Source organism: Podarcis cretensis (assembly GCF_951804945.1).
Source record: "Podarcis cretensis genome assembly, chromosome: 5".
Classification (NCBI taxonomy): Eukaryota; Metazoa; Chordata; class Lepidosauria; order Squamata; family Lacertidae; genus Podarcis; species Podarcis cretensis.
This window is the reverse complement of record NC_137174.1, coordinates 28052741-28070435: the sequence shown is the minus strand read 5'-3', so window position 1 is coordinate 28070435 and position 17695 is coordinate 28052741. Positions and strand designations below refer to the sequence as shown.

The window sequence follows — 17695 nt, the reverse complement described above, 5'->3', positions numbered from 1 at the left end:
CAGTAATAGGTCCACCATTGTACTTCATGCTATTGAAATACAATAGTTGGGGGGGGGGGATTCCTTCAGTAGAGAGTCCTCTTGTATGGAAATAAGTAGCCGTCTTTTATATTCTTTTCTTGCATTTCGTGAATATATTTCAGCCTTTGTCTAATCATAGTCATTGACCACTCAGTATAGATTTTTACTTGTCTTTGAAATTCACAGATAAGAAAAGCATTATTTAACAGTGTTTTAAAATAATTAATCTTACTGTGATAATTTTTCAGAATCCACCCACACTTTATAAATTGTGTAACAAAAGAAGTGTATACAAATGCACTTGTTCAGATTCAGCAATGTCATCTCTTTGTTTCATTTTGTTGTATTAATGGAGGAGTGTCTGAATTTGGGGTTTTAGAGCATCCAAACTCCAGTTGGTGTGTAAATCAAAATGTATTTAAAGTTCAATATGCTAGTTTATAAGGCAGCATTAGTTTTATTAGTCACACAAAAGATGAAGGTAACTATGTTGACCCATACGATTTTGATTATCCATATTAGTACAATGCCTTTTATTAAGCCAACCAAAATATAGCAAAAGGGTGTGCAAGCTTTTACGCGCTCCTAAAATTCTTGACAAGGCTAGAAAGTTAACAGAGCACTTGGCAGAAGTGAGATGACAACAATTATGACATTGAACCCATGGAATCTTCATCTGATCAGTCTTCAAGGTGGAATGGGAACTGGGTAGCCCATGTGCAAATGAAGCTCTTAATGGAGCTTTTCCTGCTGGGAATAAGAGGCATAGCAATGGTTGAAAAACTTCTGAAAAACTTTCCATCCTTATGTGTGGAAGCCTATGTGTTTCATCTAAGGTTGGAGAGAGTTTCAGAGATGGTAAATCAGCCATTGTTCTGCTTCTTGTTCCCAGCAGACCTTAGTGCAACGCAATAGCTGCATAGATTCATTTGTATTTTTTTCTGTCTTCTCCGTTATTATGTTTCAAGACTGCCACCAAATGCAGACCCCATGGCTTCAACACCAACCGCAAGCTGCCCTCTCTTCCCCATATTGCCCTGTAGCTTGATGAAGCGTTTTGGAAAACTTAAAAGCTTGCACTATTTTGTTACATTTTGGTTGGCTAATAAAGAGATTGTCCAAGTACAGAATTTGACAGTAGCTTTACTGAGGTATTGTAGTCTTAACTTGAAGATTTTTTTGATCCAAGAATTTAAGTGGACTGATTTGGTGCTATTGAAAACATGCATGGAATAGAGAAGTATTTAAAGCCATTTATTTATTTGGCAACATATTGGATCTGGGTCCGTAATGGAGGGGGGAATCGAGCATTTGGGACAACTTCTGTCACTGGTCTGCGGTTGTGTTCTTCAGAATACATAGGTTTCAACAAATTGTTGGATTGAAGGAAATAAATTTCATAAAATACTAAATGTGTATAACATAGGGTTCTTCTTAATTTCTGCTTTAGGACGACGTAGACAGTTTAAACCCAGTTCTCAGGGACAACCCACAACTTCAGGAGGAAGTAAAAATCTGGGTAAAGGAACAAAAGGTGCAAGAGATTTTTATGCAAGGTAATTTTGAGAAATATTTTTTTCTTCTAATTAGGTCCCATGAAAATTAATACTGAAACATGATTGGAGGAAAAATTATACTGTAAGTAGAAATGTGGATTTGTTTTCAAAATTTATTAAATGAAAGTATATTCATATTTCAGAAACTGTTGTTTAGTATATGATAAATAGCTCAGTAGTTCAGTAATGCCATTAGCCATGATTTACTTGGTTTTTTGTGTTGAGGGGGGATGCTTTTAAAAATCAGGTGTAATCGCATGTATTATGAATTATTTATTGTTGCTTGAACCATTTGTGAGTAGTGAATTTAAAAAACAGTTTGTGGTTAAGTCCTCGGAGCTGACATGAAAAAGGGACATGACTGACATCTTCTGAGTCTGTGACCCAAGTTTATGTATTAAATGTAAATACATGTAATATTATGCTACATTAATGGTACATTTTCCAGGCAAACAAAGGGTGTCAGCAAGTAATATTCTGCAGGGACTGGAAATGCTTTTTCAGTGGATTTGATTCCCACAGTAAGAGTATAAGGAGTCCTGCTGGATCTGATCCAACGTCTGTCTAGCCCACCTTGTTTCTCACAATTCCAGATGCTTCTCGGAAGCCCACCAGCAAGACACGAAGGCAGTATTGGTTTAGCTGCAATTCACAATGCACCCATACTTCTACTGGATCTGTAGTAATATTTTTTTCATGCATAAATAAGAACATTCATAGGGCTAGGTAAAAATAAAGGGACCCCTGACCATTAGGTCCAGTCGTGGCCGACTCTGGGGTTGCGGTGCTCATCTCGCTTTATTGGCCAAGGGAGCCGGCGTACAGCTTCCAGGTCATGTGGCCAGCAGGACTAAGCCGCTTCTGGCGAACCAGAGCAGCGCACGGAAATGCCGTTTACCTTCCCACTGGAGCGGTACCTATTTATCTACTTGCACTTTGACATGCTTTCGAACTGCTAGGTTGGCAGGAGCAGGGACCGAGCAACGGGAGCTCACCCCATTGCGGGGATTCGAACCGCTTACCTTCTGATCGGCAAGTCCTAGGCTCTGTGGTTTAACCCACAGCGCCACCCGCGTCCCTTAGTTATTGTTTAGTTATTGACAATTTTGGTGTCACCTGAGGTGTAATGTCAGTATGATCTTTTTCATAGAACTTTTTCCACACTACACTACAGCTCAGTGCTAAAGCAACAAACAGGGAACATAGGAACAAAACTTTAATGCAGAAATGTCTAAAATCTTAAAATAAGCAGACTAAAAATTTCCTTCTTAGACTATTTATGCATTATGACTTGTGGGTAATAGCCATGGTATTTCCCAACCAGTTTTCAGTATAACCGATATACAATTTTAGGATATTTTGTTCACAAAGCCTCCCCCCCCCCTTTTTTTGTAGTATTTTAAAATAGGAAGTTGTTTGTTGGTTACTATGTGATTTAAATGCATGTTTCATCTGCTGAGTTTTATAAATTAATGCTTGTTATTGCACAGTAGCCTTGGGAAGGAGAAAAGGCTGCTGAATGATTTTTTTTTTTAACTACTGCAGAGGCTACAGAGTTCTGTGGTCACTTTTGGGAAGCTATTGGCAGCTGTGAAACCCAAAACTTCAAGAACTACATTGTTTCTACTCCAGAAGCATCTGGGCATGCAAACAGCTGCTGTGGAGGTTCTGTTCAAGAAGTTAGGCTTGCTTGATCATAAAAATGCCTCTGTATCCAAAGAGAAGTATGCAGTAGACTTAAAGGCATAATGGAAGTTCGGTTTTCGGAGGTGGGGTGGGTTACAATGTAAGATAACATCTGTGCTGCGTGCGCTTTTAAAACCAAGCCATGGATTGGAAAATTATTGCAATAATCCTCAAAAACTATTTTTATTTTTATTTTCGAAGGACCATATTCCTTAAACGGCTATAGAGTGAGAGTATACAGACAGGACTCTGCCACCCAGTGGTTCACTGGTATAATAACTCATCATGATCTATTTACTCGCACTATGATTGTTATGAATGATCAGGTAACTATTTCTTCCGTGTTTGTCTTAAACATAAATAGGTTTGTCATGGCTTTGGAACTGTTGGCCTAAAATTGAGTTGCATATATACATTGTTTTAAAATATTACTTAACACAATCATTTATGGTTTTAAAAACTCAAATCTACTTATTCGGTTATTACCTGAGCAGTAAGAGAAATAAAATGTGGATGAAGGGAATCATGTCTGTAAGGATTCATTGTTGTTGTTTTTAAAAAGTGCTGTCAGATGATAAAGTGGCTATAAATGCCTACATGGAACAAAGGAAACCAGAATGCATATTGCAGTAGTCTTTAAATATTTTCAGGGCATAAATACAGAAATAAAATGGAGCTGGGGGGGGGTGAAGATCTATTTTCCTTAATTGAGCTCCCCAAGATAATGAAATGGTGGGATAGAAGTAACGGCCAATATAACCTTTTGTCCTATTTTCAGTTAGCGTTGGTTTATAGTTATCATTAATCACTCATACTCCTTTCCCTCCGAAGCTGAAAACAAATCTTCATCCTGTATGCTTTATTTTTGTTTGACCAGTTAAAAAAAATTGAAGGATTTTCAGTTTGGGACCAAAGCTGGAACGTTGGCATTGTTCTTATAAAACATGTTAACATGTATCATCCCCCCCCCCCCAATATGAAAGGATGCCACTTCTTCATTCCTTTTGAAGTTTTGTGCCAAAAAAGTTGTTTCAAGTAAGGACATAAATTTTGTATTTGCAGCTGGCATTCATATGGAATATATAAATAAGAATTGATTCCCTTTTTTTGTTTTTCAAAATTAACCAGGTTTTAGAACCACAAAATGTGGATCCCTCTATGGTTCAGATGACCTTTCTAGATGATGTTGTTCACTCTTTGTTGAAAGGTGAAAATATTGGCATTACATCACGACGCAGGTCTCGTTCCAACCAGAACAGCAACACAGCCCACGTAGATATATTTTGATTTTAAATTACATTGCCATTTACTTTGTTAACTATCTTGTATTAATGAATTATAAATGTATTACTCTTTTTATTTAGGGCCACTATACCCGGGCACAGGCAAATAGTCCCAGGCCAGCAATGAATTCCCAGAGTGCAGCACCTAAGCAAAATTCACATCACCAGCAGCGGAATGCTCGTCCACATAAAAGGAAAGGCTCTGATAGCAGTGTGCCTGATGAAGAAAAGACAAAAGAGGAAAAATATGACTATATCAGTCAAGGAGGTATAAACATTTTTCAAAGGGTTGGAACAATGCTTCTTCAACATAGTACTAAATAAAGGATTGATTATTTATTTATTTATTTATTTCCACAGAAAATTCCAAAAATAAGAGCAAACACTTTATTTCCAAAAGAAGAAAACCAGAAGATGATGAAAAGAAACTCGGTATGAAGAGGCAGCGGATAGACAACACTTCAGACTATTCTGAGAGCAGTGACTCAGAAAATTCAAACAAAAGACTGACAGATTCTTCATCGGAGCAGAATTCAGAGAACGAATTGAAAAGCAAGAACACTTCAAAGATAAATGGGAAAGAAGGAAAATCCCAGAGCAGTGATGGTATAGAGGAACAAACACTAATAGACAGCCAGTCACCCTGGCACGAGATACAGGAAGATAAAAAACATCAAGAAACAGATAGGCCAGAGTCAGCTGACTTGGAGCTGCAAGAAATTTCACTCCATCAAGCTGAGCAGCCAACAGTTTATGATAGGAATGCGAATGATGTATGCATTCAAGAGTGCAGTATAGAAAAGCAACAACCCAGGGAGCTCTTACCGAATGAGCAGTTTGTGCCCAGTTGCCATACACCAAAAGGTTGTATTGATATAAATATTGAAAACAGTTCAACTATTGAGCCCCAGGAAAACATATCAAATACTTCTGGTTTGCAAACTCGTCAGAAAATAGAGCCTCCGGGTAGTGATACAAAACATCTGTTTACAAATTCAAGCTTTCTGGAAGTGAGAAAGCTGGAAACTGATGAAAACTGGATTAACAATGCCAACAAAATGGATTTGATACAACCAAAAGTTGTGAAAAGTACATCAGCAAATGAACATCATAATTCTGAAAAAGTTCCGTATGGCTCTGTTTCATCTTTAACTGTCATTTCCATAGCAGAAGAGGGCAGAGTACGTAAACAAAGTCCAGTCTCTGATGTAGTGAAGTCAAAAGCTGGCCCAATGATTGAAACCCCTAAAATCAAGTCAAATTCTTCACCTGAAGTTAAATATAAACACGCCCAATCTCCTGACACTGTGAAGTCTAAGGTTAATTACCAAAACAGCCATGTTACTGGAGTAACAAGGTCAGCAATTAAAACTGAACATGATTTGCCTAGGTCTAGCTTTCATCCAGTTCCAGCTAGAGTTAGTTCAATAGAAGCTACTAAAAGTCCTCTTATCATTGACAAGAATGAACATTTCACAGTTTACAGAGATCCCGCTCTTATTGGACAAGAAACGGGAACTAACCATATATCACCCTATTTACATCAGCATAACTATCCTCCTCATTCCACTTCCCATAGAACTTGTTTAAATCCAAACACTCATCACCCCGCATTAACTGGTGCATCCCATTTGTTAGCTGGGTCCTCAAACCAAACTCCTTTGTCTGCTATTAATACACATCCTCTTAGCAGTACATCTCACCATTCTGTTCATCACCCGCATCTACTTCCTGCAGTGTTACCTGGAGTGCCTACAGCCTCTCTGTTGGGAGGCCATCCACGACTAGAGACTGCTCATGCTAGCAGCTTAAGCCATTTGGCATTAGCACACCAGCAACAGCAACAGATGCTACAGCACCAGTCACCACATCTTCTTGGGCAAGCTCACCCTTCTGCTACGTATAATCACCTGGGACTTTATCCAATTATTTGGCAGTATCCCAACGGAACACATGCATACTCAGGACTTGGAATACCTTCATCTAAATGGGTCCATTCTGAAGCTTCTGTTAATACTGAGGCTCCTCTGAGAAGGGTAAGTCATGCTGAATCCCCAGTTTATTATACATTGGGATAATATCATATGATAACTTGATGTGGTGTGTAATCTGTTTATAGTGCTTTATAATTGCCTTAACAAATTTAAATAATTGCTGCTTTGTAATCAGGCTTTGATTCAAGAGGGGAGGGGGAAATGAAACATGTCATAGTATTGTATTATGTATATTATTAGAGTTGGGTGACTGAGTGCAACACTTATATTTGTGCTTAAATTCTGCTCTCTGGTGAGAGGTTGGGAGGCACTTTAGGATTGTTGGTTTTTGGTTTTTTTTAAAAAAAAGAGAAATCTGGATTTATAGAGTTTTCTCTTTCTTAAAAAAAAGTCATTGTTGTAGAAGCATACAGAATGTGGGGATACTTAAAACTGAAATTCAAAGACTCAAATGTCCTTAGCTTTGTAGAAGGATTTATTTCACCCATTACTGTAGTACCTTAGCAGCAGAATGTAATATGCTATAATAGGATGGAGGCCTGATACAGATGCAGTAATAGCAGTCTCCTAGCCATGATTAAGGGACGCAGGTGGCGCTGTGGGTTAAAGCCTCAGCGCCTAGGACTTGCCGATCGAAAGGTTGGCGGTTCGAATCCCTGCGGCGGGGTGCGCTCCCGCTGCTCGGTCCCAGCGCCTGCCAACCTAGCAGTTCGAAAGCACCTCCGGGTGCAAGTAGATAAATAGGGACCGCTTACCAGCGGGAAGGTAAACGGCGTTTCCGTGTGCGGCTCTGGCTCGCCAGAGCAGCGATGTCACGCTGGCCACGTGACCCGGAAGTGTCTCCGGACAGCGCTGGCCCCTGGCCTCTTAAGTGGGATGGGCGCACAACCCCATAGTCTGTCAAGACTGGCCCGTACGGGCAGGGGTACCTTTACCTTTACCTTTAGCCATGATTAGGAGATTGGAGGCATGCCAGAGGCTCATGTATTCTTTCTCCTGCTCTCCCTTTCTGTTGTTAACTAAGATGCAACATTACATTTGCAGCAGTGGTAACTAATTGCTAGCTTTTAAACCGGAGCCAGATGTTGGTTTTCAAACCCTTCTTAGTACCAGTGCAGACTTAATACTGCACCATACTAATTCTAACCAGAGAAAAGGGGGCTGGGAAAGAACATGGCAAGCTTCCAGGCTCCTAATCATGATATCATTAGCACTGCATGTGCACGAGTCTTTTCTAGCTAGTTAACTAACCCATTATTGAATTTATTGCTATTGAAGATGTTTCATACTGTATTTTGTAGTAAGTGTGGCATGGAAGATGGTATAGCTTTGGCTGGGAATTGTGTTCCAAAAATGGGCCATGGGTGGTATTTCAATTTACTTTTAGAAGATGCTGACCACAGATTTTTCTCCTACTCATTTGGTATGCTTTTCTTTCTAGTTAAATTTAACATTTTACCTTGCTTCAGAATAAACTGCATACATTTTCATCTATTTTGAATCCTTACTCAAATAGGATTCAAAAATAGGATAACCGCAGTAATTTAATTGTGCCACTTATACCTTAAACAATGCCAGCACAGAAAAACAGTTTGGCACCCTAGGGTTTTGATAAAATGGAGTTATGCTTATGTTTAGGTTCCAGTAGTAACTATAAAGTCTGGTTTTGTTGCTGTTAACAGAATACTCCTAGTCCTTGGTTACACCAGCCCACCCCTGTGACCTCAGCTGACGGTCTTGGGTTAATGAGCCACATACCTGTAAGACCATCCAGTGCAGAACCACATCGGCCACTTAAATTGACGACACACTCTAGTCCTCCATTGTCAAAAAGTATAGCGGATCATCATAAAGAGTAAGTTTGTTTTGTTTAAATTTCTAAACACAAGAGGTAAGATAATGCCGATGAAAGAGTGAGGATGGTTTACTTGTTTGCTTTTTGTATTTAGCTTTAAGTCTCTGGAAACTTTGCATCACATATCACACTCAAAGGATAACCAACAGGAATGTGAAAAGTATATTAATGATGAATATATTATTACTATCACTTTCACATTTGTATGGCATATTTCTTGTTTAGCGTATTAATGCATTGATGTGAAACAGAATTATTTCAGTTCTGCTTTCTGTGTCTTTGTACAGAGAATTGGAAAGGAAAGGAATTTTTGAACCTTTACGTTCAGTTGCAGCTACTCCAGCAAAGTCAGATGTAGAGCATAACAGATCACAGACCGCAAAAGAGGGCCATTTGCAAAGACACTTTGTAGACCCACTGCAAAGGTCACTTCAAGAGACAGGCGAGAGGCTAAGCAAGTATAAAGAAGAGCACAGGAGGATACTTCAAGAAAGTATTGAGGTTGCTCCTTTTACTGCTAAAATCAAGGCACTTGAGGGCGAAAGGGAATCATATTCCAGAATATTGCCATTATCATCCTCTAGCCCCAAAAGCCATGGGGTAAAACATGAGAAAGATTCAGAACTTTACAAGATGAAGCATTCTGTACCACAGAACTTGCCACAAAGCAACTATTTTACCACTTTGTCTAACAGCGTGGTCAACGAACCACCACGAACATACTCGTCCAAAGAGGTTTCAGGTATGTGTGCCGATAAACAGAGCAGTTGTCCTTCAACAGCTTCTGCTCAGTCACTCACTTCTTTCACTACATCTCTTTCAAAACCACCACCTTTGATTAAACACCCACCAGAGTCTGAAAGCTCAATAGGCAAGATAACAGAGCAGTTTTCACAGCAAGCGACCTCTAATTCAGCAAATTCTTTCAGAAATGACTCCAGAAGTCCTACTCAGTTGTCTGTTTCATCCTCAAGTACACTCCGAACAATGCCCGCTTTGCACAGGGCACCGGTGTTTCACCCTCCAGTCCATCACAGTTTGGAGAGGAAGGAAGGAAGTTACAATAGCCTTTCTCCTCCAACCTTAACTCCAGTGCAGCCAGTTAATGCTGGTAGCAAAATCCACGAATTACAGAAGCCACCAACTTTAGTACCTGAGCCGAAGGAAGCACAAAATGTTTACAAAAGTGCTTTGGAGCAAAAATTTTCAGACATATGGAAAAATAATAATATTCCAAATAATGACAAAATGGAATGGCACATAGAGAGGAAATTGCCTTCTGCCACAGCTTCTGTCATTGTACGTCCACCTTCACGTACAAAGTATGATACAGTATCTGTCGTGCAGACAGCTCCAAAAGAGCGAGTTGTCGAAAGATCGCTGATGGGGATAAACCAAACCGATTGTCCCAAACCAGCGGAAGCCAGAGAGACTGGAAGAATAGTTATGCCGACCGTGAACTCAGACACAATTCATGCCCAGTATGAAAAGAACTTGCCAGCTGCCTCCCAGGGCACTGTTCCCAGTTCTGTCACACCGACTACGACGACACTATGCAGCACCAAAACGGATGTAACAGCATCTGTGGCTACTACTGGCGTTCCAATCATGGGCAGTTCAGAAGTGACTTACTGTTTGTCCAATGCAGCTTTAGCTTGCACGTCAGTAGAGAGTACTGCCTCCACAGCCATAAACCAGGAAGTGGCACACATACAAGAATGTGGCCTGAGCACCGCAGCTCCAGTTACATTAGCCTGCAGCAAAACGGAAAGTGTTCTTCAGGCCAGCTCTGGATTCTCTGGGCCATCTGATTTTATTCACTTGAAAAAGCACAAGGCAGCATTGGCTGCTGCTCAGTTTAAAAGTAGCGGTGCCAGTGATACAGAGTTGACTGCTGCGAAAAATCCAATATATCCAGCCTCCGTTTCCCTAGACAGTACTGTCATCTCTGGTACAATAAACAAAGCAAATAGTGTAGGCAATGGGCAAGTATCCCAGACGAGTCAAGGGAACTACCACACGAAGCTGAAAAAAGCTTGGCTCACAAGACATTCGGAAGAAGATAAAAATACTAATAAAAAAGAGAATTCGGGGAACAGTGTCTCAGAAATCATTAAGCCATGTACTGTTAACTTAATAGCTTCTACATCTAATGATTTGCAAAATAATATAGATTGTAAAATGCTGGGTGAAAAGCTTGCGAAAGAAGAGAAACAGACAAGCCGAAAAACGAAAAGGACGTATGAATCTGGCTCTGAAAGTGGAGATTCTGATGAAAGTGAGAGCAAATCAGAGCAAAGGACTAAGCGGCAGCCTAAGCCAACTTACAAAAAGAAACAGAATGATTTGCAAAAGAAAAAAGGCGATGCAGAGGAAGAAATAAAGCCAAATGGTGTTCTTAGCAGAAGTGCCAAAGAAAAAAGCAAATTGAAGTTACAGAGCAGCAGCAGCAATTGTAAGTATATCGTTAGCATACAAATTGGAATGTAAGAACATTAGGTTTTTTTATTGCAGTCAGGATTGTGTGTCTTTTATACTTTAAAAAAAAACAACCACCCAATATTACCGTATTTTTCGCTCTATAACACGCATCTGACCATAACATGCACGTAGTTTTTAGAGGAGGAAAACAAGAAAAAAATATTCTGAACGAAACAGTGGGTGCATGATTTTTATGGTTCATGCTGTGGCCACAGACATGTGATCTGATGGTGAGTTTGGGGTAGCCCAATGCAAAAATCCTGAGGATCCATGTGGATCCGTGCTTTGTAACCACGTTTTAAGTGGGGAGGGAAGGAAAAGCACTCAAGGGACAAGGAGCACGCGTGGAGAAGGAGCTTTTCGGCGAGCTGAGCGGGGAGGAGGGAGGGAAAGAGCACTGTTGCTTTAAAGGTATACTTAAGGTACTTGCCCTGTGCCTGGGTTTTTTCCCATTTAACAGTTTGCAGCCTTTTCCTTCCGCTCCTTGTTTTGAGGCAGAATAGATTTGAGCAAGTGAGGAGGACTTGGATTGCAGGGGATTCACCACTAGCTGTGTAAAAGCGCTCCTCCTTGTAGCCTGAGTGATAAACAGCCACCAGCAGCAATAGAATGGAGCACAAAAAAGTGGTAGGGGCACTAGGACCCAGACAATGCTCGAATCTATCCTGCCTGAAAACAAGCTGCTCCCTCCCAGCGGAGCTGATCCGCAGGGATTTGCGAAGTTTTCCCCTCTCCCTCATCCCCAGCCTTTTTTTTTTAACTTCCTGGTTTTCACTGCGTGGCTCAGAGCTCGAGGTTGGTTTTATTTTGCTGCTGGTTGCTTAAATTTTATCTTTCCTGCCGTCCCTCTGCAGCCTCATTGCTCTGTTTAGAGAGCACACGGACCTTTGCTAGCGTCTGTCCCTCCTCCCGTGTAAGCGGCTGCTGCCATGGCTCTCCTTCCCTCCCCGGCTCCAGGTCGCTTTAAAGCAAGCAAAGCGAGAGCCTCCTAGAGTGTGGAAGCGGCTCCCGCTTTGCTTGACTGACGGCAGCCATGGCTCCGATCCGTGCATTCGCTCCTTAACACGCACAGGCATTTTCCCTTACTTTCTAGGAGCAAAAAAGTGCGTGTTTTGGAGCGAAAACTACGGTATATACCAGGAAAAGCTTGAACCTATCTAAATTATGCATCTGTGTATGTGTATTGTACATAGGGACGCAGGTGGCGCTGTGGGTTAAAGCCTCAGCGCCTAGGACTTGCCAATCGAAAGGTCGGCGGTTCGAATCCCTGCGGCGGGGTGCGCTCCCGCTGCTCGGTCCCAGCGCCTGCCAACCTAGCAGTTCGAAAGCACCTCCGGGTGCAAGTAGATAAATAGGGACCGCTTACCAGCGGGAAGGTAAACGGCGTTTCCGTGTGCGGCTCTGGCTCGCCAGAGCAGCGATGTCACGCTGGCCACGTGACCCGGAAGTGTCTCCGGACAGCGCTGGCCCCTGGCCTCTTAAGTGAGATGGGCGCACAACCCCAGAGTCTGTCAAGACTGGCCCGTACGGGCAGGGGTACCTTTACCTTTACCTTTATGTGTATTGTACAGTTCTGCTGTCCGCTATGCTTTCTTCAGACATTCATTCTGAACCTGTGGCGAGGCTGTGGGAATGCTTTAGTGTAGCTCCGTCCCTTCAATATAACCCCACAATACTCCCAAACCGGCACATGATGGACTGAGTCTGTAATGGTCACCCTCATGGTGCAGAGGGGTTTCCAGCACAGAGACAGAAACTCTCACCAGTTAGGGATCTTATCCCTGTATTCTGCATGTGTTAAAAGTTGCCCCTTCAGACTCAAGCCACTGACTGATTTTGGCTGTACTGTAACATTGTTGTCAGTTTTACTATTTACAATGATACTATTTAAAATTACTATTCACAAGTAATTTTAGGACTGCAACAAAACAGTGCTGAAATTGTATAAATGCTATAAAAGGAACACTTCAGTTTACCTAATATTCCTAAGTGTTACAACTTAGAGGTTTATACAAATTGTTATTGTAAGTAGCTGTATATTATCCCATTTTTTAACTGTTACTTTAAAATGTTATTTTTTACTGATCAGTACTTGCTACACAATTCCAATCCCTGAAGCTACTTTCTGACTCATGCCCGTTTACTTCTTCCAAAGCATACATCCCTTTCTCTCTCTCTCTCTCTCTGCCTATGCTTTTCCTGTCTCCCTGTTGCTACCAGCTGCTTCCACATCTAAAGATTCTTCATCTCCTATTGCTGTGAAGAACTATTCCTTTTATGTATTTCTTTTCCACTCTGTGCACATGCACTTCAGTTGAATTGGTTATCATTTTCACACTCAATAATAATTTAGGATTGAGCATGTGATATGGACCACACTGTTTCTGTCTAGATTCTAAAATTAGTTTTTGCAGTGCGCAGTTGCTTTAGGAGTTAGCAGATGAACAGATGTGTGCTTCCTCTTTATGTCTGCGGGCTGGTTCAACAAATAATCCTTAGCCATATATTCCGCATTTTCTTATTTCCCTCACATAATTGTACGGGGAAACTATACTACATGAACCAGTAGAAAACAAGCTATGTGCGCACTGCAGGAATTTATGATCACAGTAGCTCCATAAAGTACTACCTCAGCAACAGAAATCACTGCAGAGCGTAACTAGGTTGCATAGCACTTTCTACTCCCAAAGGCAGGCAACAATGTGTCAGACTAAAATGATGTGAAGAAAAATCAGTGGCACAAAGAACCATGTGAGCTATATCAGTGTTAATGTAGCTGTTTGTGTTAGTGTTAAGGCAGTGTTTGGGAGTGTCTGGCCTGTGGGCCTAATTAGGCCTGGCAGGGGTCCTAAATTGGCTCATGAGGCTGTTTTCCCAAACCACGTCAGACTGCCCCACACCCAATGTCATATGAGGCAAAAAGTGACAGCCACAAAGAAACAGTTGTGAATCTAAAGTGTGTTCTTCAGTGTTCCTTGGCAAGTGGGGCTCCTTGATCAGTGCTGACAGCAAGCCCTTAGAAGTAGTTCACTTGCCGGTGCAGTTTGAATTCAAACCATGCCTGCAAATGAATATTTTTCCTCTACAAACTGGCTTTGTAGATAGCTTTGCTATCTGCTAGACTTGGATCAAATGTTCAAACAAGTCATCCTTTGAATGAACAAACCATGGCTTAGCATTAGTGTAAGTCAGACCTTACACACTTGAAAAATGTAAAGTGTCACAAGATTCAAGAAAATGTGCTTGCTGCCAGGCTGAAGTTTTTTTTAATTTCCTATTATGATTGGCTGATAGTCTTTTGTGAGTACTGTTTTAAAGACTGAAATCATAGCCAGGATATAAGGGACATGAGACCACCACCTTGCTTGAAGCGTAGCTGGTTCTGAGTCTAGTTAGTGCCTGAATAGATGTGCCACTTTGGGTTCTATGGTAGAAAAAAGAAGGGATATAAGTGTTTGAAAACAAACTAAACTAAAATGTTTCGTTTGCATTGTACATTACTGTCCATATGCAATCCATAGGAAATACTTTTGCACTGAGGCCAATAAATGTATTAAATGTTTGCAATCCTATTTTTCTGAATTTTCGGAAAGGAGATGTGTAAAAGATTTTACTTCGTTCTTTCGAAAATACTTTCCTTTTTTTATACTACTGGTCTTAACAAGATAAATAAATAAATTCATTATGTAGGTAACCATAGTAGTTTACAGAAGCAGAGTCACAGATAAGATGTGTTTGAAATTATACTGCCTTAGTGGTTGTACTGACAAAATGAATGGGTTATCATCCATTCTTCTGTAAATTATGGGGCAAATTGATAATAAAATTGGTAATTGATAAAAAACAAAAATAGCTTAAATAAAAAAGTGTGAATTCTCCCATCCGCCCCCACCTATTTTCAAACACTTTTGTATAATTTAACATACATGGATTCATCCTTTTTATTGCAATATAAACACTTTTACTCAATTATTTTTTAATGTATTTTAAATTTTGTGTCATGTATATATTCTTTTATAATTGTAAGTTGCTTTGAAACATTTTTGTAGTAAGTGATTAATAAAGGCAATAAATAATAATACTAACTCCCACTACAGCTTCTGTTAAACTCTAAATATTAAGTCCTGATCACATTGCCTTTCCTTTTACTAAAGAAGTTGTCATTTTTGCAGCTGGCATACCTCGTTCAGTATTAAAAGACTGGCGTAAAGTAAAGAAGTTGAAACAGACGGGAGAATCCTTTTTGCAGGATGACTCTTGTTATGAAATCGGGCCCAATTTGCAAAAATGCAGAGAATGTAGACTTGTAAGAAGCAAGAAAGGAGAAGAATCAGCTCACTCACCAGTGTTTTGTAGATTCTACTACTTTCGTCGGTAAGTGAAAAACTTTTTTTCTTTTTGAGAAACCAAGTTTTATTTCTACACTCCTGTTGTAGCAATGCCATTACGCTTTGAAGAGGTGCAGTTTGAAACACGCTGGTGCAGTGATGCATACAAGCTAGAAATGCTTTTGAAATTGTGGGTAGTCACTTTTTTACCTCACTCTTCAGTTAAAAAGCTCCCAGAGTGCCTTACATAGGATCAGTTGCAAACAATGCAGTACCTACCAGCAGGTTTGCAACAAGTGGTGGGGAGGCAGCAATCTCAGGCACCAGTTCTTAAAGTTTTGATGTTCTTGTCATGGCCTACTTGAGTGGAAGCATCTCAGGGAGAGGAGAAACAAATGGATCTGATCTATCAACCAAGCTGATGAAGTGGACCCTGCTTCCTTTTTCTTACTTTGCTAAAGCCTGGTACTTATAAAACTCGTACATTATCAAAACACTGCCTCTGCCACTATTGCACATTTCTGGGTCTAGATGTCGTTGGACTCCAACACCCATCAGCCCTGGCCAGGATAATCCATGGTTAGGTCTGATGGGAGTCCACAACATCTGGAATGCACCACTTTCACTACCCCTGGTGTAAATGGGCGGAATGGACTCCCTGATGAGGTTGTGGACTTTCCTTCCTTGGAGATCGGATGGCCATCTGTCATGGATGCTGTAGCTGAGATTCCTGCATTGCAGGAAGTTGGACTAGATGAACCTTGGAGTCTCTTCCAACTCTGTGATTCTATGAAATATTTTTCTTTGTGTAAACTCAATTGGAGCTTCTCTTGCACAAAAGCAGCAGGTTTTGGTGGAGGTGATTTAACAAAATATTGAATCCTTTATTTTAAATCCAAGGTCTTTGGCTTAACAGGTTTGTGATTTTGAACTATAGGCCACTTCTCAGATCTTTGAATCTAATAATAATATATTCATACATATTATGCAGCATGCTCTGTTCTTGGTGCAGGGTGGCCAAAGGCAAAAATGGGTGGAGCAGCTGAGGTGACTCTGCCTTTGTGTAGTAGGCTTCATTCCTGCCACACAAAAGTCATATGTATGGGACTGGTATGTATAAGGAGAAAGTGAGAGACTGTGGAAAACATGCAGCTTTTCAACAGGAGAGAACCTGAAAAGGAACCTTTACATGGAGCTCCACAGAGGAAAAAGCAGGGCCTTTGTGACATCAGCAACCATTGAGCCAATCACCAGAACAGATGTACATGCCTACTAGTAACTGAAGGACAGAGGCAAAGAGATGACTAAGGATTGGAGTAACAGTTTCTGATGTCATAAAGGCAATACTTTTTTCCTCTTCACAACAAGAAGGATGAGCTAGAACTGAATAAGACTGAAGGGAAGAGAGGAAGGAAACAGTAGCCTGAGGTAAGAATGAATGTAAGGATGTAGCCAGCGACTGGTATGTTCCCAAGTCACGAAGGGGGAAAAAACAAAATGGGGTGTGACCTGCAAATTAATCCCTGTGGTTTTGTGGTATTATTTTTGTTGTTGTTATTGTATTTATGTCATTACATTCTATGCCAAACACATATTCAACTAATAGAATCGTTGAAAAGCTTTCTAGTAGTCACGTTATGTTGATAATGAGTAGATTGAATAGTGAAAAAATACCATTATGTAACAAACTTCTCATGTTTGGATGCAGATTAATAATTAAATTCTATGAAATTATTGTTTTATATGTGGCATCAATGTATATAAGGTATATAAAGCAGAAACAGGTAATCTATATTTCAACTGTAGATTCTCCAATGATACACTAATACCACCATCTCCCTCTTAGCTTTCCAGCAGTACCTTGTCTGTCTCTGCCAACAAAATGGTTCAGGGAGAGAACCAAGACAGATATATATATATTCTCATGCTGCCTTTCAGAAACATTGGACATTAGCCAACCATAACATGTTTGACACACAGTTAACATTGAAATACAGTTTAAATTTATCATGATTTTGATACTTATGTAATTTGTGTTTTTTTGTTTTGTAGGCTTTCTTTTAGTAAGAATGGAGTGGTTAGGATTGATGGCTTTTCTTCTCCTGATCAGTATGATGATGAAGCAATGAGTTTATGGACACATGATAATTATGATGATGATGAAATTGACCTAGAAACTTGCAAATACATCTTAGACCACATAGGTGACAAATTTTGTCAGTTAGTGACATCTGAGAAAACAGCCATGTCCTGGGTCAAAAAGGATGGTAAGTATCCAACTTTTTCTGAATAACTCTGTTCAAAAGTTAGTTGCTGCTTTTTAATGTGGCTCATCCATCATGTTCTTCCTTGGGAATTTCCCTATTGCATCAAAATGTTATTTTATTGTACTGTTGAAGTGGCACAGGGGGATACAAAAATGTATTGGGATAAATGTCCAAGACATGAACAAGGTAGGCTACCCCAAACTTACTGTGGTTGGGAGGAAGGG

The 17695-nt window shown here is 40.3% G+C and overlaps 1 protein-coding gene across 4 annotated transcripts in view; it reads left to right on the top strand.

Annotated features, from left to right (window-relative positions):
* JMJD1C (jumonji domain containing 1C) overlaps positions 1–17695 on the top strand; it is a 121596-nt gene that overhangs the window by 88256 nt on the left and 15645 nt on the right. For 3 of the 4 annotated variants that reach the window (XM_079975570.1, XM_079975567.1, XM_079975569.1), the window contains 9 exons: positions 1472–1577; positions 3465–3589; positions 4392–4535; positions 4628–4814; positions 4907–6582; positions 8223–8395; positions 8683–10850; positions 15049–15250; positions 17257–17471. In XM_079975570.1, the coding sequence (XP_079831696.1) occupies positions 1571–1577; positions 3465–3589; positions 4392–4535; positions 4628–4814; positions 4907–6582; positions 8223–8395; positions 8683–10850; positions 15049–15250; positions 17257–17471 (4897 nt within the window). In that variant the 5' untranslated portion in view covers positions 1472–1570. The remainder of the gene's footprint in view (positions 1–1471; positions 1578–3464; positions 3590–4391; positions 4536–4627; positions 4815–4906; positions 6583–8222; positions 8396–8682; positions 10851–15048; positions 15251–17256; positions 17472–17695) is intronic. The other variant, XM_079975568.1, reaches the window with a different exon arrangement.